Genomic DNA, 22911 nt, shown 5'->3' with positions numbered 1-22911 from the left:
TTAGGAACTGTGGAAACTGAAGTCCAAAACAACTGGAGGCCCAAAGGTGAGGAACACTGGGCTACAGGGATCAACGGAGCCCCTGGTGGTGCCGTGGGTTAAACCATTGAGCTGTTGAACTTGCTGATCCAAAGGTTGGCAGTTAAAATATGGGGAGCAGGGTGAGCTCCTGCTGTTAGGCCCAGCTTCTGCCAACCTAGCTGTTTGAAAACATGCAAATGTGAGTAGATCAATAGGTACCACTCCGGCAGGAAAGTAATGGTGTTTCATGCAGTCATGTTGGCCACATGACCTTGGAAGCGTCTATGGACAACGCCGACTCTTCGGTTTAGAAATGGAGATGAGCATCACCCCATAGAGTCAGACACGACTAAAGGGGAAACCTTTACTTTTACTTACAGGGATTGACAGTGTAAAGACTTTGTCTACACATTATTTCCTTCCCCATGTTTGCTGAAATTGAGAAGAATAACACACACTGTTTAAAAGGCTGCTCAGGCTTTATTAGTTTCCATAGACGAGTACAAAATACAAAAAAGAAAAAAAGAAAAAAAAAGAAGAGAGAGCTTTATCAAGGCTGTGTTGGAAGAAAAAAAAAGAGACGTAGTTGAATTTACCAAAATAATAATAATAAAAACCCAAAAAAGAGTAGAAAAGATGGTGTATAGAAGGTTTGTTTGGTGTTTTTGTTTTTTTTAAGTTGGCATTTTTGTTTTTATAAAAACCTACGTCTAAAGTGGTACTCGAGGCAGCCTATACCTACTCTACGGGGAGGGGGAGTGGAAAATGGACTCTGACTCCTAGCCTTCCAAGTCAGAAGGGCCAGCCGACGGGCCATCAGCCTCCTCACGCGGTGGGACCGGCGCTGGGCTTGCTGGGCTCGCTGGCGTGGCGCTTCCTCATTAGTTCCTGAGCCAGGTCACATGTGATCGTGCCGTGCGCCACCTGGAAAGTGCCTGAGCTGCAGGGACAGGTGGGAAGCAGAAGGGAGAGAAAGGGAGCAAGAACATGCAAAGGATTAAAGAGCATCCTTGATAACTTAAGACATCAATGCATTTAGCCTATTGGTGGCAAACCTGTGCCCCTCCAGGTGGTTTTGGACTTTAGCTCCCAAAATTCCTGACCATTGGACAAGCTGGAAAGGGCGGTTGGAGGCCCAAACATCTGGAAGGCCACAGATTTGACACCTCTGCTCTAGCCCATCTCCATAAGGAGGTTCTTCCAATCTTCCAACAAACATATACTCATGGGCATATCACAGGCATAGAAGAATAGCTGTGACTCCCAGAGTCTAGTCCTCCTGGTGTTTTGGATTTCAACAGCCAGAAGACCCATGTGCCTTGGCCAATGATCAAGGATTCTGGGAGCTGAAGTCCAGATTTGGGGAAATGACACACTATAATTGGCCCTCCACATTTCCTTGAGGTAGAGATGCAGGATACACATGAAATTGGGGAAAAGTGAGTAAGATACTATTCTTTAGGAATCTCTAGGTTCCCCAATATGACTATGGTCAATTTCCACTGGACAACCTTCAAATGCTTAGCAAAGTGTTCTAGGAACCCCTAGGTCCTAAAGCACAACTTAGCACACATTGACTATAGGGTTGCACTGGAAGACTTAGAGAGAACGTATTAAAACTGCAACTAATCAAAGCCACAAAAGGAAAACCTGCAACTGTGGGAGTTGAAGTCCAAAACACCTGTAGGGCCAAAGTTTGTTCATGCCTGGTCTAGTACCTTACTAATCTACAAACTCAGTCTAGTACCTTATCTGGTCTAGTACCTTACCAAACTACATAAGATGGAAACATGGCAGTTAAAGTACTATAACAGGGTAGTGTTAAATTGCCTCCACTCTCATTCTGCTCCCCTTACTCTCTTATACACGTGGATTTCCTTCCCACTTCAGCCCACTGCCACTTACTTCTCTGGGGATTCCGATACAGTTGTCATGATCGGATGAGTTGGTTTTCCAAAGAAGAAGCTTGCCCACCAGTGTCCAGGATCAGACTTGGGAAGACCTGTAAAAAAGAAAGAACCAGCACCCGAAAAACCTATTAGCAATGGAGAAATATCAACAAAGCTGCTTCTGCTGCTATATGTACTCATCCATTCATTATTGAGAGGTGTCTTATACAGCATCGCTCTCCGAGATGCCCAGATATGGTCTGAGGTTTTCCAAGACTCAATCCGTAAATTCTTTATAACATAACTAGACCCATGCTGGAACAGACCAATAGTTTATCTAATCCCATATTCTGTTCGCACAGTTGATTCTGGGATTCTTTCCAGCAGGACTTCAGTGTAAGTGCACACTCCATTTTTAACTTCCCAGCAACAGATATACATTTATACTACCAGTATACCTAGAAGTGATAAAGCCACCATTACTATTTTGCTAGCCATTGCTACATCATGTGGCAGTGAGTTCTACAATATGATACAATACCAAGTGTGTGTTTGTGCCTTCAAAGCCTAATACCCATTGATCTTGGAAAGTAAGCAGGAACAAAATAGGTGCTGTAGCTTGAATTTCAGAAGAAGGAAGTGACAAAATCACTGCCTAAACCCCCCTAAGTAATTCATTGGGATGCTGTAACTCTGAACTGTTTAGCTTCCAATACATAGATCTTAAACTATTAAACTCAACCATGATATCCAGTTCAATTCAATTCAATGAGTTTGACTGGATGGTAGCCAAGACAAAAATATTAAAGGTATTCAAAAGTACACACAAGATGTAGGGGAAAGCATGGCCTATAAGCCACTTGAAATCCCCATGGATGATCCCTGGCGTAGTGGACTGAATACTGGTCTAGGACTCTGGGAGATCTGGGTTCAAATCCCTCCTTGGGGTGATGTTCAGCAAATTATTTATTCTCAACCTCAAAGGAAGGCAAATGCAAGTGAACAAATGTTGCCTAGAAAATATCATGATAGGGTTCCTTAGTCTTGCTGTAAGTTGCAAATGAACTGAAGATTAGCCCAGATACTGACCTGGATGGTGCGGGATGACTTCCCCAGAGTACTCTGCACTTCCACAGGAGCTGTTGCTGGAAGTGGAACCCAGACGCCCTGCAAGACACAACACATTCTGTTAGAGACCCAAGCCAACACCGCCTGGAAACAATATTGGGTCCTTCTTTTATACTCTGGAAAAGATGGCTGTTATGCATGTCCCCAAGCCATTTATGTAAGTGGTACCCAAAATAAAAATAAATTTGAGAAGCTTATAGTCCAGACAAATCAAATAAGGGGCTCATAACTCTGTCTCTGGTGGTGCAGGTTAAACTGCTGAGCTGCTGACAGAAAGGTTGGTGGTTCAGATCCAGGGAGTGGGGTGATCTCCCACTGTTAGCCCGAGCTTCTGCCAACCTAGCAGTTTGAAAATATGCAAATGTGAGTAGATCAATAGGAAGGTAACAGTGCTCCATGCAGTCATGCTGGTCACATGATCTTGGAGGTGTCTACAGACAACACCGGCTCTTTGGCTTAGAAATGGAGATGAGCACCACCCCCAGAATCGGACACGAGTAGACTTAATGTCAAGGGGGAAACCTTTACCTTTACAACACTGCTGAGATAATTGAGAACTTTCTTCAGAAATAACAGATATTTCATGAGTTCCCAAAATGTATATATATATAGAGAGAAGAGCAAACTGAATCAAGACCCTCAGAAACCTACTGCCAAGAGGATAATATTTCAACTTGGAATTATAAACGACTCCGGCCCTGTTTACCTCTCTGAACATATTCTCCCCTATGAACCATCAAGATTATTAAGATCGTCTGGAGAGGCCCTGCTCTCGGTCCCACCGGCCTCGCAAGTGCGTCTGATGGGGACGAGGGACAGGGCCTTCTTGGTGGTGGCCCCTCAACTCTGGAACTCTCTCCCACTGGAGATCAGAACCACCTCGTCTATCCTGACATTTAGGAAACAGGTGAAGACTTGGATATGGAGACAGGCATTCGACAAGTGAGCCAACACCTTGAGATATGGATGGAGGATGATGAGCAACGATTTTAGTGTGACGACTGACCATTATAGTTATTGATTGTAATTGCTGTTTTAATGTTTTACTGTAATATGTATTATGATGTTTTATTGATTGTATGTGATATTATGGTTGGAAACCGGTCTGAGTCCCTCAAGAGAGGTGAGAAAGCTGGTATATAAAACTTTTAAATAAATAATAATAATAAATACAACATCCAGCATTCCTCGCTACTGCTTTTCGGAATTGTAGCCCAACTGGAGGGGCACAGAATTCCCACTACTTTTTAAAAAGCTTTTGTAGAGTAAGTCTTTTAACCTAACCTTGTTTTAAGTTACTGTTTTAAGCTGCCATGGATCCCATCCTAGGAAAAAGGTGGTGTATACATATTCAATCAATACAAAAAGCACACTGAAGATAAACACACTTAATGCAAGGCAGCCTTTCCATGGTGTTATGACATTTGCTTCTCAGAACTTCTGGCAACTCTCCTTCCAGCTGAAGCAGAACAATCAATACAAAGGGCTGTGCTTTTGTTCTAGCAAATAAGACGGGGAGGGTGTTGGGATGGAATGAATTGCAAGCAAAAAAAGCTTCTTTGTTTTGAGGGTGAAAAACCAAGAAATTCCTTTAAATGCCAACAGCTTCTGACTCCCAAAATGTCCACACACAGCATTCTTTGCTGTCCTGGACCATTATGCTCAGGAAGTTTTTAATGTAAATTTTAGAGCTCAACATGGTGTAGTGTGTGTGAGCATAGATTACAAGCCTGGAAACGAGGGTTCAAATCCTGCACGGCCCTGGAAAACTACTGGCTGATGGGTTCAAGTACTGAATTCTTTGGCTGCAGAATGGGATTGCGCAAGAGGAACCCAGCCAGCAAGTCTGTGGATCCTGGTTGGAGATCACAGCCTGCTAAGAAAAGGATTTTAAAAGTGTTGTGGAGCACTAGGTTCATCCGGGCAACAGCTGCTCTTGCACATTGTTGGCAATGAATTGCAGCTCTCAGAAGAAGAGCAGGAAAAGAATCTGGAGTGTCTGTTTCTCCAGCCTTTGAGATCAGAGACAAGGAAGCAAGGACATTTTGCAAAGAGGCCTCGCCTCTTCATAAATGCAGCTTTTGTTTAGCAAAGCCATTGCATGTGGTCTTTTAGGGAACTGGTTCCTAGGGCATGCAAGTAACTCTCAGGACTCATTGCTCTGAAGGGAGAAAAAAACCAACTAGAATGGCAAAGCAAGACAGTTTCATTCCTCTACTAGCACCAAAAACTGGAAAAAGACTGCAACAGGTGATCATGATGGACAATGCATTCTGAGCAAGTCAGTTTCCAAGTTGTATAAATACAGAATGGGATCATATATCCCTTTGGATTTTATTTGATTTCAAGTTCCAGAAGTACTAGCAGTACAGCAAATGGTGAGAATACTGAGAAGTATAAAGGAAGATCTGGAGGACTACAAGATTCTCATCCACTGTTCTAAACTAAGCTCTAAAGTGAGTATCCAGCTTGTATTTGGAAACCTCTGAGGCAAGCATGGGCAATCTTCAGCACTACAGGTGTTTTGGACTTCAACACCCACAATTCCTAACAGCAATTGATAGAGCTGAAGTCCAAAACACATTGGAGGGCCAAAGTTTGCCCATGTCTGCTTTAAGGAAAGAGAATCCAATCACTTTCAATGGAAATCCATTCCATAGTCCAACTGTTATCACCATCAGAAAGGTTCTCCTGATAGCTCCAGTAATTTGAAGTAGGGAAAATCCACTCTGTTATTAGTCTGATGTGATAGCAAGCTCTCCATGCTCACTGGGACTTAGGGTGCAGAACCCCAGCAGAAGTGAAAAATTGATTAAAATATTTCTTTTATATTAAAGAACACTTCTTTAGGAATCTTTATGTCCTCCAACATGATTTTATAGTCAAGATCTGTTGGATATTGACAACAGAGCTATACTGGAAAATCCGGAGATCCTATACAGACCATTTTTTATCAAATATGCAAAAGCTGAATCAGCAGATACGGAGAGCCAGTATGGAGTAGAGATGTATTGCACTGGGACTCAATTCCCTGTCTGGAAAATCCACTGGGTGACCGTGGGTGAATCACACACTCTCAACCCCAGAAAACCCTCTGATAAGTTCACCTTAGTGTTGATATGAGACAGAAATGACTTGAAGGTACCCAAAACCAAGAATTATTTTATGAACAGCATCCCAGAACATCAAAATTACAGTATTTTACTGAAATAAAAACTAAAATGCTATTTAAAGGAATTCTTCCCCAACTTTGGTCATCTAAACCTTTCCAGTGGTTACTCTGGTTTCTTAAGTTGGCCAAATAATTCACTAAATGACAAAATTACTTAGCTTTTGGCAAATGTAACAAAGCTGAAATGACAACAGCCAAAAATACTAAACACTATTGGATTTCAAAGTGCCTGTCAACACAGGAACTCCTTGTATTTTGGGCATGGCAAATTACAAGAGATTTCCAGAGATCAGAATACGTGGAGGAGCAAAGGTTGAGAATCTCTGGGCACAGGGATGTAAATATTTAACTATTTCATCCTTGGGTGCGAGGACAATTTCCACCGCTTCCCCACCGCTCTGGAACAAATTTTTCTTAACTGTTTTGACCTCACAACCTCAGAGGATGCCTGCCATAGATGCAGGCGAAACATCAGGAGAGTTCTATCTACAACAAGCCACTGTTCCTCCCTAGTATTCAGAAATCCTAAAGTGTTTTGGAAGATTCTTTTGTACAGAAATAAGTGTGGGTTTTAAGGGAGAATTGTATAGATTTGGGTAAATAACATGCTTACCCACCATAATCCAATTTAAAGATATCATGTGGAGTTTGTCCAACCTTCACACAAACCTTCATATGGAAGCAATTCAGACATAGCTCTTCTCAAAATGGTTGTTTTGAATGCAATCAAAACAACTGAGAGAAGCAAGACAGGGGTATTTCCTTCTCACATGTAGATTTAACTCGTGCAGAAATCATGTGGTCTTCCAAAAGCCATTCAATTAACATTGCAAGTATTCCTCTCCACTGGTTATGCCAACTAGGGCTCCTGAGACTTGCAAATCAATGCCATTTGGAGGGTCACAAGGCTTCCACTCCTGATTTAACCACTTTTTGAACAAAAGAACAGAATTTAATGTCTTGGCTCTCAAATTTCCACATCGGTACTAATGTAAGCGAGAATCTGTTCCAGGCAACACGGCAGTAATAAAACCAAGAGGTTTTGTTTTGGACAGAAATAACAGTTGGGAGTTGTTTACAACCTAAATACCCTTTAAAGGAACAAGATCCGGTTTCTTCTTAGATGTTAGTCAGGATCAGCCCTTGTTACTACTTGGATGGAAGACCTGCAATGAATCTCAGGTACTGTAAGCTGTATTTTAGAGGCAAAATCTAATCAAAATATTCCTTGCCTCAGTAAACTATGAAACTCATGTTGTCACAAGCCAATAGACAACTTGAGGGTGCATATACAAAGCCTTCAAATTGGACATGTTAATAAAACTCAGCTGATTTAATGACATCTTACTTGCCAACACTGTATAAAATTGACAATAGACTGGCTCAGCTACTACATCCCTACTAACCCAGATCCTGAAAGATGCTGAACACAAAAGCCAGCACAGGTAACATGCAAATAACAGTGTCTTTCTCTTTTCTTACTTCGGTAGTAGTCATGGGTTGCCACAAGTGAGCCGCTTGACGGGATTGCTGCCATGTTTCTTGATGTTTGTTCTTCAGCAAGTTGTAAACCCTGGGAGAGGAAACAAAAGCCTGTTATCAGAAGGCAGGAAACATAAAATCATAGAGTTGGAAGAGACCACATGGACCATCCAGTCCAACCCCCTGCCATGCAAGAAAAGCACAAAGTACCCCTGACAGATGGCCATCCAGCCTCTGTTTAAAATCCTCTAAGAAATGAGCTTCCACCACATTTTGAGGCAGAGTTCCTCTGCTGAACAGCTTTTACAGTCAGGAAGTTCTTTCTAATGTTGAAGTGGGATCTCCTTTCCTGTCATTTGAACCCATGGGTCCATTGAGTCCTAGTTTCCAGGCCAGCAGAAAACAAGACTACTCCCTCTTCCTTAGGACATGTATAAAAGGTCCATCTGAATGGACATATTTCTATTGTGCATTTCAGAAAAGATCAATGAGATATATATATATGCCTTCTCCCTTGCAAAGGACATTAATCTGAACACCCCTCAATAGGTGGAGAACGAGACCCAAAAAGTAGTATTTGCCACAAAGTCATTTGTGGGTGCCGCACTTCAACTATGCCATATTTCTAATGAGTTTAGGGCTATGAGCTAAGTACACACTTCAATCGGAAACATAGGGTAGAAGAAGAGTTAGTATATATCACACTGTGTCTGGCCATTTCAGGTTAATGGCTTTCCCACATGGTTATACATGATCCCATCATTCAGTTTACAAACAATCAGCATTTGGAGAATGGTGGCTTCACTGGAGGATCAAGAAATTGTGAGAGAGAAGTTCAGAAGCATGACTTTGTCAACTTCTGGCAGAAGCTGATTCACACTGGAGGATCTAGAGATTCCTAGAGCACATTTTAATCAAATCCCAAAATAATCAAATATGAAAAATCAAACCTGTGAGGTGGCATGTGTGTTCAAATGCATTAACCAAAGAAGACCACTACAAATAAGTGAATGGGTATCAGGGATATAACATGGAACTGGCTCAGACAAATCAAATTTTGAGGGACCTAATCTGCCTGCAATCCAATCTCAGTGCAGGTATAAAATGTCGATAAGTTGTCTTGGTTCAAGAACTACAACCTGTACTCATCCCCATCCAACCCTTTTGTTTCAAGCAATTCAGGAGAAATGAAGCAGAGGCAGAAGAAATATCCTGCTGTCCTAAGATTAGCATCAATCCACACTGAAGCTGTTTAAGACTGCAAAGTATGGATGATTTGGGAAATAGACAGAGTGCATCCCTGGGTCATCACTCAGAAGGCCAGAGAGAGCTATTGCAGTGGAGTGGTTTTCTGGAATCTCTCCATTAAGGATAGAAGCAGATGAACATTGCAGCCAAGAGCAAAGAATTTCAAGATGGATTCTAAATCATCATGATGCAGTGTTATGGATTGCCAACATCAATTATGTAGGTGTTTTGGACTTCAACTCTCAGAAACCCCAGCCAGCTGAGCCATAAACTCTGGGAACTGAGGACCAAACCTTGGGAGCCATAGGCATTTTGGTCTAAGTGTTGGACTAAGTGAGACTAGAATTCAAGATTCCACTTAGCCATGAAATCACACGCAAAGGCAAACCTCAGCTGAATAAATCGTACCAAGAAAGCCCTAGTTGTCATTAATAGTGAGTTAACTTTGAAGGCATGCAACAGCAGGTTAATTTTGCCTGCATGGTTTCTTCTGCCATCGCAACAGCAGCAATTAAATTCAAAGAACCAGCCAATATTTTGTCTGAAGTCTTCTCCAAAATGCGAACAGATACTTTGCCCATAATTAGCATTCAGTTGTCTTATTCCACATGACAGAAGGGAACTACCTGTTCCCAGGAGCTTTTTAATTAATGGGATATGGTTGCCTAACCGGTCTGGTCAAGGCTACAAAGTCTAACCTCAAGGGAAAAGTAGGTCAATGATGTGGAAGAAAAGAGGAGCTGGTCAAATGCAGGAACTCCTTGATCTGGCATTTCTGGGTGCTTTGCAACCGGATGATGCCTCTCCAGATGGGCAGAGATATTGACATGGAATTTCCTACTCATAGACAATTTGAGTTTCAATAATAATATCTATGTATAGAATGCATAGTGTCATTTTTAATTAGGAGGAAAGAATACATTGCAATGTCTTGCTCAAGATCCCAATGGTGTACATAAAATATGGGTGCATTGATCTAACATAGTGTAATGGTTCAAGTGTTGGACTATGACTCTAGAGACACTGGGTTCAAATCTTCACCCACTCATGAAGAGGCACTGAGTGCCCCTGGGCAAGGCACACACTCTCAGCTCAGAGGAAGACAACTGTAAACCCCTTTAGAACAAATTCTGCCAGGAAAATGCCTTGATAAACAGGTTTTGTGGTTCCCTTAAGTAGGAAATGGCTTGAAGGCATGCAACAATATGCTTTTTCATAGCAAGCCAAAAGTAAAATAGGTTTTGGCTTTTCATCTAGAAATATACAGATATGTGTGTGTGTGGTACACATATCTGTCCACTTTTTCTATATTTCCTGTAATTTTGGTTCACTTTTAATATTACTCCAATGTTTTGCATATCTTTCTCCTCCACCAAAACAAAAGAACCCCAAGATAAATTTTCCCTTTAGTCAGAAATTATTTGAAGGCAAACAACACTAATCTTGAATAGTCTGTACCCAACAGCTAAGAAAGCTTATTATTGTTTTGAGATTACAGCTCCCAGAATCCGCCAGAAAACATGGCTGCTTGGTGCTGTGTTTGTGTGTATTCCTGAACACAAAAGGCTAAAAACAACTTTTTCAAGCTCTGCAGTGACAGAAGTAAACACCAAATCCAGAGCTTTTTGACATACAGAAGACAATAAACCTCTTCTGAATTGATCTCACCAAACTCCTGCATTTGTTTAGGAATAATCTACTGGCGAAGAGATTCAGAAGGAAGCATTTCATGCACAAGCATTTCATGTTTTTTAAAAGGTCTGTGGCACTAAAGGAGTTAAGACTGCATGCAGGAAACCAGGAATCTGGTTTGTACCAGTCTGCAGACATACCCCCCCCCCCCCCCCACACACACACCACTGACCTACTATTAGTAAAAGTGAGTCACACACCATCACTTCCTTTCAAGTAGAAATTGTTTAGGAACATATTAATGTTTAAAAGATATGATTACAAGAGAACATGCTGAAGTTTCTTCCCACAAGAGACAGAAGAGACCTTCCATATTTTTTTACAAGTGGCAGCTTTTTGAAAGGGAGAAAAAAATAGAACAGCAACTTCTTTGTATGCTTTCTTTCAACTGCCTGTGGGTGGAAAGATCTTCAGCTCCTTTGTCTTCCTTGTTGCAGAGTTCTTGCATCTATAATGTGTGTGTGTGTGCAGTTTTACGGGGTGGAGAGAAAATCTTGCTGGAAAACTGCACAGCTAAGCTGCCAAAAAACCGGACTGAACTGGCTGACTACTGCAGCAGCCTACCCAGATGAAGCCTGCATTATCCTCCCCCACTCCAACCTCACTTCTCTGCTTAAAGCTAAAGATCCATGTCTTTCATACATGATAATATTTTGGTAATGAAAGAAAACGTTCAAGAAGATGCCATGCAAAACTGAATTCTTACACTCAAAGCAGGAAGGTGCCCCATGTTTTGTGTGCTTGGCCAATACAGAAAGCCACAAACTAGCCACTGTCAGTTGAACTGTGGTCTCCACAGCTGTTTATGTTATTATCATTAATAATACATTATTATCATTAAAAATACTAGATCATGATAATAATTAATATATAATTACTGTTATTATTATTCATAATATTGATATCCCACTTTCCTCTCTTAAGTGTGGTGCAAAGTAACCCAAATTCCAAAAATCCATTTAATATATAGTCCTCAAATAGATAATGCATCAGATACTAAACCAATAAGAACAGATACTACACTTGATTTTAGCCCAAAGGTCAAGAAGTGGCTCCTTCAAAATAATCTGGATTAAATCAGATGCCTATGAGAAGCAGACATACAGATGTCTGGAGGGCAACTGATAAACATAACATAGAAAACTAATTAAGAGAAAAACAAATGTATAAGCCTTCTAATGAATCGGAAGGTTATGCAGGCTTGATCATAATGGAAACATTAGAAGGGAGAAAAGATGGAAACCCCAATAAGAGAGAGCACAGAGGCAGACTGTCCAGACGTGCAGTGTTTCCTTGCTCAAAGAACATCTGGATCTGCCTCAACCAAAAAAACAAGCTGATGTTTACATCCGAACAGGAAGCTGGCATTGAAGGCAAATGCCTGCTCAAGAGTGCCCAAAGTTCGCTCCCTGAAGTTTAAATCCCAAGCTGCCAACTTATTTTGAAATAAATGCGTTTCCAAATCCTCTGTCCAAACTTCCCCAGCAATGGGTTGCTGTGAATTTTCCAGACTGTATGACCAAGTTCCAGAAGCATTCTCTCCTGACATTTCACCCACATCTATGGCAGGCATCCTCAGAGGTTGTGAGGTTTGTTGGAAACTGGACAAGAGAGGTTTATTAATCTGTAGAATGTTCACGTTATTATCTGTTTGAGGAAAGTGTGGCTGTTGCATTGAATGTCCTTTCAGCTTCAAAGCTTGGCTGCTTCCTGCTAATCAAGGTGGCCAATTGAAATCCACAAGCATGTGGACAATTTCAACAGAAAGGAGGAAACCATGGAAATGAACAAAATCTGGCTATCAGTGCTAAAAAAAACCCTCTAACATCAGGACAGTAAATAAAGAGCAACACTTAGAAGACAGAAGCAGCCAGGCTTTGAAGCTGAAAGGCTATTAAATGATAATCAAGGTGGACAACTGCAACATTCAGACTTTCCTCCGACAAGAGTTCTTTCTCCCACCCTGGACATTCCACAGATATATAAACCCCACTTGCCTGGTTTCCAACAGACCTCAAAACCTCTGAGGATTTCCGTCGTAGATGTGGGTAAAACGTCCTGAGAGAATGCTTCTAGAACATGGCCAGACAGCCCAGATTTGAATCCACTCCCAATCATACTTGTTCAGATGGATTTGGTATCTTTTGTAAACAAGATCCATTTTTTTATTCCTTTGTGTTTCAGATCAAGGCAGTCCTCTTCAAAGGGGGAAGATTAGCAACTCAAAGCCAAATTACACTTGAGTATTTCTAAGTAGTTTCTCTTAGCAAGGCATTTCTGGGCCTAACATAATCTCAATAGTTCCAGAAAATGGAGATTTTGCTAGGCTCAAGACAATCTTGCTAAGGAAAACTGCTTCTTGGAGAAGGAAGATAGAAAGATAGAAAGATATTCATTCTCCAAGAAGCAGTTCTCCTTAGCAAGGCAGTCTTAGGCCTAGCAAAATCTCAATTTGTCCAGAAAAGCCAGGGAGAAGTACATACATATGTATTCTCCAAGAAGAGAGAAAATATAAACATATACATTCCCTTAAGTGTTTTAAGATATTTGATTCCCTGGTTGGTTTACTCCCATTTCTATTATTTATATAGTGTAGATTTTGAACTGCATTGTTTTTTAAAGTTGCAGGACACTTTGGATCTCAATACATGTTAATTATTAATATTTAATAATATTAATTAATAATAATATGCACAAAAATATAAACAGATACATTCCCTTAAGTGTTTTAAGGTATTTTGTTCCCTAGTTAGTTTACTCCCATTTCTATTATTTATACAGCATAGATTAAAATTGGTTTTTTTTAATATTGCAGGACAACTTGGATCTCAATGGATGTCAATTATTAATAATTTATTAATAATATTATTTAATAATAATATGCACAAAAATATAAACATATACATTCCCATAAGTGTTTTAAGGTATTTTATTCCCTGGTTGGTTTACTCCCATTTCTATTATTTATATAGATTTTGAACTGCATTGTTTTTTAATGTTGCAGGACACTTTGGATCTCAATGGATGTTTATTATATTATTATTATTATTATTATTATTATTATTATTATTCATGAAAACATATACATTCCTTTAAGTGATAAGCTTTTTTATTCCCTGATTTGTTTACTTCCATTTCTATTATTTATATAGCATAGATTTTAAATTGTTTTTTTTAATGTTGCAGGACACTTTGGATCTCAATGGATGTTAATTATTAATAATTTATTAATAATAATATTAATTAATAACAATATACACAAAAATATGATTTTATTCCCTGGTTGGTTTACTCCCCTTTCTATTATTTATTTAGACTTTGAATTGCATTGTTTTTTAATGTTGCAGGACACTTTGCATCTCAATAGATGTAAATTATTAATAATTAATATTATTAATTAACAATAATATACACAAAATATAAACATATACATTCCCTTAAATGTTTTAAGCTATTTTATTCCATGGTTTGCTTACTCCCATTTCTATTATTTATATAGATTTTGAATTGCATTGTTTTTAAATGTTGCAGGACACTTTGCATCTCAATAAATGTAAATTATTAAAAATTAATATTATTAATAATATACGCAAATATATAAACATATACATTCCCTCAAGTGATTTAAGCTATTTTATTCCCTGATTTGTTTACTTCAATTTCTATTATTTATATAGCGTAGTTTTCAAACTGTTTTTTTTAATGTTGCAGGACACTTTGCATCTCAATAGATGTAATTTATTAATAATAATATTAATAATAATATACACAAAAACATAAACATATACATTCCCTTAAGTGTTTTAAGCTATTTTATTCCCTGATTTGCTTACTCCCATTTCTATTATTTATATAGATTTTGAATTGCACTGTTTTTTAATGTTGCAGGACACTTTGCACCTCAATTATTAATAATTAATATTATTAATTAATAATAATAATATACACAAAAATATAAACATATACATTCCCCTAAGTATTTTAAGGTGTTTTATTCCCTGTTTGGTTTACTTCCATTTCGATTATTTTTTTAATGTTGCAAGAGTGTTTTAAGGCATTTTATTTTCCCTGGTTTGTTTACTTCCATTTCTATTATTTTTTTAATGTTGCAAGACACTTTGGATCTCAATGGATGTTGATAACTAATAAATACTAAATAAATACTAAATTAATACTAAATAAATACTGAATTAATACTGAATTAAGTATGAATAAATACGAATAAATACTAATTAAATACTAAATAAATACTAATTAAATACTAATTAATACCCACTAATATTCATTAATATTTATATATTCAAAAAGCATTTAACTGTTGCATCTCTTTCCAAAAGTATACTCCAGAGAATGGTCAAACTTGGGCCCTCCAGGTGTTTTGGACTCCAACTCCCACAATTCCTAACAGCCTACCGGCTGTTAGGAATTGTGGGAGTTGGAGTCCAAAACCCCTGGAGGGCCCAAGTTTGCCCATTCTCTGGAGTATATGAAAGCTAAGTAAATGCAGTTACATTTTACATTGGAAAGTAAATGTTATGGTAACAGTTTCATCCAAGTCACAAATCCCATCTTAAATGGCAACAGTAATGCAAAAAGTCCAAAAGTGTCACAGTTGCAAGAACATGCAAATAGGAAGCAGGCAGGCATTGAAGCTGGGCACAAAGCTGCCTCTGCTCAACCCACCCGTGCATTCTGCCAAGACAGAGGAAGTGGGGGAGGAAAAGGAAGCCAGGGGAGTTAAGACAGAGAGGGTCTGACCTTTCCTTCTTAGTGCTGCGCCCAGCAGAACCCGACCGGCTTGAGACCACAGGTGACCTGGCTCAGGGGGGGAGAGGCTAGGCGACGGAGCCCATTTGCAAAGGAGAGACTGGGCGTACGCTCCACGTCCACGAAGACACACCGAGGCGGAGGGGATCTAATGGCAGAGCCCGGCGCCGCCCAGCCTGATATAGACTCCCAGGGTGACGTCACCCACAAGGCCACGCCCCCTTCTCGTCTAACCCCGCCTCCGGGGGGGGGAGAAGGAGGAAGGAAGGCTCCAGGGAGAGGAGAAAAAAAAAGACACGCGTCTTCTCGCTCACACGTTACACTCTCAGTTACAGCACTCTCGGGCGCCGGATTGGTCTAAAAATGAAACCCTGTGTTTCTCAGCCTCAGGCATGTAGCCAGGGGGCGGGGGGGAGGGCTTTGGGGGCTTCAGCCCCCCCCCCCCTGAAATTCTCATGGTGGTCTGCGAAAAGGCCTTACTGGTACATTATTTAAACTGTTGTTGTTGTTCATTCGTTCAGTCGTCTCCGACTCTTCGTGACCTCATGGACCAGCTCACGCCAGAGTTCCCTGTCGGCCGTCACCACCCCCAGCTCCTTCAAGGTCAGTCCAGTCACTTCAAAGATGTCATCCATCCATCTTGCCCTTGGTCGGCCCCTCTTCCTTTTACCTTCCACCTTCCCCAGCATAATTGTCTTATCCAGGCTTTGCTGTCTCCTCATGATGTGGCCAAAGTAAGGCATATAGCGGGGGGGGGGGGGGGCTGGCTTGGGGGCCTTCAGCCCCCCCCCCCCCGAAATTCTCATGGTGGTCCGCGAGAAGGCCTAACTGGTACATTATTTAGACTGTTATGTTTATTCATATCATGATCTGATCACCATGCTCAATATATCCCATATGCATGAGGGTATTGGGGTAACGATACAAAAGGTTTGCTAGGGTAGACCCCCTTTTACTCAGACTCAGTCCCCCCCCCGAACCAAACTCAGCCCCCCCCCCCCCCGCAACAAAATCCTGGCTACCGGCCATTGGAGGGAAGGATTTTTTGTCTCTAGTATCCTTCCCTCCAATGAGCAGTCGGGCTTTATTTCCTGGAGGATGGACTGGTTGGATCTTCTCGCAGTCCAAGGCACTCTCAGACAACAACGACAACAGTTATAACTAGTTAAAACAATCAAATTAATACAATCGCAGCAATAAAATCATCTTGTGGTCAACGTTCGCCAATTCATAAATCCATAATCTATCCAGCATTGTCATTTTCCTTTCCTACTCTGGTCGTCATTGTCTTTTATCAATCTGCCAGCTTACCCAAAGGCCTGGTCCCATATCCAGGTTTTTAACTTCCTTCTGAAAGAGAGGAGGGATGTTGATGACCTAATTTCCCTGGGGAGTGCATTCCACAGGCGAGGGGCCACCACCGAGAAGGCCCTGTCCCTCGTCTCACTTGTGATAAAGGTGGGGCCGAGAGCAGGGCTTTCCCAGAAGATCTTAAACTCTGAGGTGGGACGTAGAAGGAGATACGTTAGGACAGGTACGCTGGGCCGGGCCATATAGGGTTTTGTTACTCATAAACCTGTCCAAACCTATTATCCCCTATGAACCATCAAGAGTATTATGATCGTCTGGAGAGGCCATGCTCTCGGTCCCAGCACCTTCGCAGGCACGTCTGGTGGGAACGAGAGACAGGGCCTTTTCTGTAGTGGCCCCTCAGCTATGGCATTAAAGGACTCTCGGTCGCCGGATTGGTCTAAAAATGAAACCCTGTGTTTCTCAGCCTATTCTGCTTTGGCACATGCCTCAATTTCCCACCTCCTTTAATTTGTTTATGAGTAAACCCTTACTCATAAACCTGTCCAAACGTATTCTCCCCTATGAATCATCAAGAGTATTAAGATCATCTGGAGAGGCCCTGCTCTCGGTTCCGCCACCTTGGTGGAAACGAGAGACAGGGCCTTTTCTGTGGTGGCCCCTCAGCTATGGAATTCCCTCCTGAATGAAATTAGATCTGCTCTCTCCTGACCTTTAGGAAGCTAGTGAAAATGTGGCTGTGGAACGAAGCTTCTGGTGGGAATGAGAGACAGGGCCCTTTCTGTGGTAGCTCCTTGGCTATGGAATTCCCTCCCAAATGAAATTAGATCTGCGCCCTCCCTCCTGACCTTTTGGAAGCTAGTGCAAATTTGGCTGTGGAACGAAGCTTCTGGTGGGAACGAGAGACAGGGCCTTTTCTGTGGTGGCCCCTCAGCTATGGAATTCCCTCCCGAATGAAATTAGATCTGCCCCTCCCTCCTGACCTTTAGGAAGCTAGTGAAAATTTGGCTGTGGAATGAAGCTTCTGGTAGGAATGAGAGACAGGGCCTTTTCTGTGGTGGCCCCTCAGCTATGGAATTCCCCCCCAAATGAAATTAGATCTGCCCTCTCCCTCCTGACCTTTAGGAAGCTAGTGAAAACTTGGCTGTGGAAGGACAATCTAAAGTACTGCATGACTTAGCCTTCCATGAATTAGGAATGGAGTAAGTAAACATCAGCCTGTTTATAATTTAAAGACCTTACTTTTCCTATCTCAGGTGAGTTAGTCAGCAAGGTGAGAGACAGGAGGTGGAGGTCAATAGCTGTGATTTAGTTGAGAATGTTTTCCCCAGGAAATTTTCTGATTGGATTTATCTCAGGAAAACCCTCTATTTTTCCCTATGTCAATTTCTATGAATGGCTTTTTACGGGATTACTTTTCTGTTTTCTTTATCTGATGACTTTACAGGCTTTTAATGAACTATTGTTTCCTATTGTTTCACTGATTCACTTCGGTTAGATACTATTGATCTGTTTCATTGATAGCTGCCTTTAAATTGACATAAAAACCCGTGATTTGCCTTAGGTTCTGAAATGACTTGAAGGCACACAACAACGACAACAACAACAGCAAGGCTATTGTGAGGTGCTCAACTGATACACCGGAGAATTGATGCAGTTTGACACCACTTTAACTGTCTACACTGGAGAATTGATGCAGTTTGACACTACTTTAGCTGCTGTGAAAGCAAGGGAATTGTAGTCTTACAGGGCCTTTGGCTTTCTTGGCCTTAAGAGTGTTGGTGCCTTGCCAAACTACAAATCCCATGATTCCATAGGTAGAGTCAAACTGCATTCACTCTGCAGCCAACATCTATGTTCAGAGGCAGAAAGACATAAAGGGAATGCCTTTTAAATAGAGAAGCCTGTGTGGGAGGAAGATACCTGCCACTCAACTGCTGATAATAATAATAATAATTAAGAGAAACATTATTTTCTATTTCAATTGTCAGGTTTGAGCATTGGATTGTATGTTGACAAATACAGTCAACAAACAATCCAATGCTGAAAACACTGTATGGTACTGGCTTTGAATGGCTGTGTACAAACTGTGGAATAATGTCTAGGGTGGGAGAAATAACTCTTGTCTGTTTGACGCAAGTGTGAATGTTGCAATTGGCCACTTTGATCAGCATTGAATGGCCTTGCAGTTGCAAAGCACTGGCTGCTTCCTGCCTGGGGGAATCCTTTGTTGGGAGGTGTTAGCTTGCCCTGATTGTTTCTTCTCTGGAATTCCTGTCTTCTGAGTGTTGCTTTTTATTTACTGTTCTGATTTTAGAGTTTTTTTTTAATACGGAGCCCTCTGTGGTGCCCTGGGTTAAACCCTTGTGCCGGCAGGACTGCTGACCAGTAGGCCAGCGGTTCACATCTGAGGAGAGCAGGTTGAGCTCCCCCTGTCAGCTCCAGCTCCCCATGTGGGGACATGGGAGAAGCCTCCCACAAGGATGGTAAAACATCAAAACATCTGGGCATCCCCTGGGCAACGTCCCTGCAGCCAGTCAATTATCTCATACCAGAAGCAACTTGCAGTTTCTCAAATTGCTCCTGACACAAGAAAATAATAATAATACATGGTAGCCAGATTTTGTTCATTTTCATTGTTTCCTCTTTTTGTTGAAATTGTCCACCTGCTTGTTGATTTCATTGGCTTTTCTGTGTAGTCTGACATGGTAGTTGTTAGTGTGGTCCAGCATCCAACTACTGACATGGTAGTTGTTAGTGTGGTCCAGCATATGTTCTCAAATAATATGCTGTGTCCAGGTTGGTTCATCAGGTGCTCTGCTATGCCTGACTCCTCTGGTTAAATTAGTCTGCAGTGTGTTTCCTGTTCCTTGATTTCCCCAGGCAGGAAGCAGCCAGGCTTTGCAACTGCAAGGCCATTCAATGCTAATTAAGGTGGCCAATTGCAACATTCACACTTGCCTCAAACAGACAAGAGTTATTTCTCCCGCCCTGTACATTCCACAGATATATAAACCCCACTTGTGTAGTTTCCAACAGACCTCACAATCTCTGAGGATGCCTGCCATAGATGCGTGCAAAACATCAGGAGATAATGTTTTTGGAACATGGCTATACAGCCCGGAAACTCACAGCAACCCAGTGATTCTGGCCATGAAATCCTTCAACAACACATTGTTAATAGCTGTTTCCTCATTGTCCATCTCACATGTCATGAATGCAAACGGTCTCTAATTGCTGTTTTGAAAACCTGGCAATGCCAGAAATTGGAGAATCCACACAATATAGAGGAAAGGTGAAACCGAGAACTGTAAATTGAGTCAACCTAGGTCTAAGGCAAATCTATCTATTTATCTATCTGAAAGTCAAAATATGTTTTTATATGTGTGCAAAAAATATGTTTTTATGTGTGCAAAAAGTTAGGAGATAATGTTTCTGGAACATGGCTATACAGGCCGGAAACTCACAGCAACCCAGTGATTCTGGCCATGAAAACCTTCAACAACACATTGTTAATAGCTGTTTCCTCATTGTCCACCTCACATGTCATGAATTCAAATGGTCTCTAATTGCTGTTTTGAAAACCTGGCAATGCCAGAAATTGGAGAATCCACACAATATAGAGGAAAGGTGAAACCCAGAACTGTAAATTGAGATAACCTAGGCCTAAGGCGAATCTATCTATCTATCTGAAAGTCAAAATATGTTTGTATGTGTGTTTATACAATATATGTATGCATGTATATTTGATCCACAAAGGCCCCTACATCGCTTGATGAATCTGGACCGCACACATAATGACCATCATAAAATGGGGAGACAATGACAGAGGATGATGGGAATTGTAGTCCACCCACATCCAGACAGCCATATGAACCCCTCCAACGATGGATGTGGAGCAAGCTTGGCACACTTACCCATCATCGCCAACTTAAAATACTGGCAAGATTTGGAGGACAGTGACAGGGGATTATGGGAGTTATAGTCCACCCACATCCGGACAGCCAGGTGAACCCCTCCAATAATGGAGGTGGGGCAAACTTGGCACACTTACCCATCATGGCCAGCTTAAAATACTGGCAAGGTTTGGAGGACAGTGACAGAGGATGATGGGATTTGTAGACCACTCACATACAGAGAGCCATGTGAATGCCTCCCACCAGTGATGGGTCTGGACCAAACTTGGCACACATATCCATTGTGACCAACTAAAATGCTGGCAGGAATTGATAGAGGATGATGGGAGTTGCAGTCCACCTAGACTGAAGAGCAATGTGGACTCCCATACATACACCTATCTTGGGCTAATGAGAGTTGCACTACATCAGTCTACAATTTTATAACCAGTCCCATTATATGGTGATGCATTTTTAATGATATTGTTGAAACACAAAACCAAACAGTGATCACTTCTAATAAATACCTAACTTTGGGCACACTGGGAACCTAAGCTGGGAACACATAAAAAGCAAGAGATCTATAAAGATATGTGTCTATTTCCTCCATTTACAACAGTGTGGTGTGTTCCCAATTGATTTTATTTGCAAAAGCAGTGTGAGGGAAGGAAACCACACACTTCATCGCTCTATTATGGATAAACAAGGAATCTCAAGCCTACATGTAGCTACATCCTAATATCTGGTGTTGACAATATGCATGGGGATGTTTCAAATTGCTCTGCATGGATAAAATAATGCAGTTTAACACCACTTTAGCTGCCATGGCTCAAAGGTATGGAATCCTAGGAATTGTAGTTTGATGAAGCACCTTCAGCCTCCTTGGCAGAGGAGGCTGAAGACCTTGTAAAATGACAGCTCCCACGATTCTGTAACATTAAGCCATGGTAGTTAAAGTGGTGTCAAACAGCATTGTAGATCAGGCATGGGCAAGCTTTGGTTTTCCAGGTGTTTTGAACTTCAACTTGAAGTCCAAAACACCTGGAGGGCCAAAGTTTGCCCATGCCTGGTGTAGATGCATTCGTAGCCTATCTCTGAGGACAATCTAAAGTGCTGCAAGTCTTAGCCTTGCATGAATTAGGAATGGAGTAAGTAAACATCAGCCCGTTTATAATTTAAAGGCTTTACCTTTCCTATCTCAGGTTAGTTGTCAAGGTGAGAGACAAGAGGCAGATGTCAATAGTTGTGATTTAGTTGCGAATGTTTTCCCCCAGGAAATTTTCTGATTCGATTTATCTCAGGAAAACCCTCTATTTTTCCTGAGTCCATTTCTATGAATGGCTTTTTATAGGATTACTTTTCTGTTTATTTTATCTGATGATTTTACAGGCTTTTAATGAGCTGTTATTTCATATCGTTTTTGCTGCTTCACTTCGGTTAGTGTGAAGTCTTAGCTTTGCCTTTTCCTCTCCTCTCCTTCAGTTCCTGTTTATAGGCCTTCCCAATAGTGTAGAGACCTTCCTTTGTATTAGTTTTTGGGTAGAGCTTAACTCTCCCCCCCCCCCAGGGCCAGTCTTAGTTGGTCTATTCCAGTGGTTCTCAACCTGGGGTCCCCAGATGTTTTTGGCCTTCAACTCCCAGAAATCCTCTCAGCTGGTAAACTTACTGGGATTTCTGGGAGTTGTAGGCCAAAACACCTGGGGACCCATGGGTTGAGAACCACTGGTCTATTCCATTTCCCTGTATAGAGCTCTTGCTGGATTCCTCCTCTTGGATATGGTCTGGAATCCTATGCCCAAGCAATCCAAACAGGCATTCTTAGCACCTGCTGCATTTAGCAGTATTATTATACCACAGAAGCTTTTGGCCAGCCTAAGCTTCACAGGAGAGAAGATTAAGACAGTTTCTAAAGAACAATTTATAATCCATCACTTTGCATCAGATGCAAAAGATTCCAGAGAGATAAATACAGCCAAAAAACATTTTGTAATGTATTGTTTTAAGTTATCCTATAATAGTCCAAGGTGGAGTTAACCCTTTATTCATCTTGTTTCAGTAAACTCATTTGGTTATCTTTTCACCTTGTCTAAAGTGCCTCTGTTTGCTAAGAGTCTTAATCTTAACAGAAGGTATGAGATAGCCCCTGAGTAAAGCCAGACAACATAGTTTTCCCAAAGGCTCGGGCATGCCATCACAGTTAGATACTGTTTAATTGATGTGTTTAATTGATAGTTGTCTTTAAATTGACATAAAAACCCTTGATTTCCCTTAGGTTCTGAAATGATTTGAAGGCACAAAACAACAA

The 22911-nt window shown here is 41.1% G+C and overlaps 1 protein-coding gene and 1 pseudogene across 1 annotated transcript; both read right to left on the bottom strand.

The window, feature by feature from the left end:
• Positions 1-481: 481 nt before the first annotated feature.
• PPDPF (pancreatic progenitor cell differentiation and proliferation factor) lies at positions 482-15565 on the bottom strand. The gene is made up of 5 exons (XM_060771939.2): positions 15391-15565; positions 7693-7783; positions 3000-3077; positions 1927-2023; positions 482-961 (listed from the first exon to the last, which is right to left on the bottom strand). The coding sequence occupies exons 2-5, from the start codon at positions 7745-7747 to the stop codon at positions 847-849; spliced, it is 345 nt and encodes a 114-aa protein (XP_060627922.2). The 5' UTR covers positions 7748-7783; positions 15391-15565; the 3' UTR covers positions 482-846.
• On the bottom strand, positions 11556-11685 carry LOC132775245 (U2 spliceosomal RNA; annotated as a pseudogene).
• Positions 15566-22911: the final 7346 nt, after the last annotated feature.

Source organism: Anolis sagrei, chromosome 4 (genome assembly GCF_037176765.1).
Source record: "Anolis sagrei isolate rAnoSag1 chromosome 4, rAnoSag1.mat, whole genome shotgun sequence".
NCBI classification, from domain to species: domain Eukaryota; kingdom Metazoa; phylum Chordata; class Lepidosauria; order Squamata; family Dactyloidae; genus Anolis; species Anolis sagrei.
Note: the sequence above shows the minus strand (reverse complement) of the source record. Positions and strands in the feature narration are given on the sequence as shown.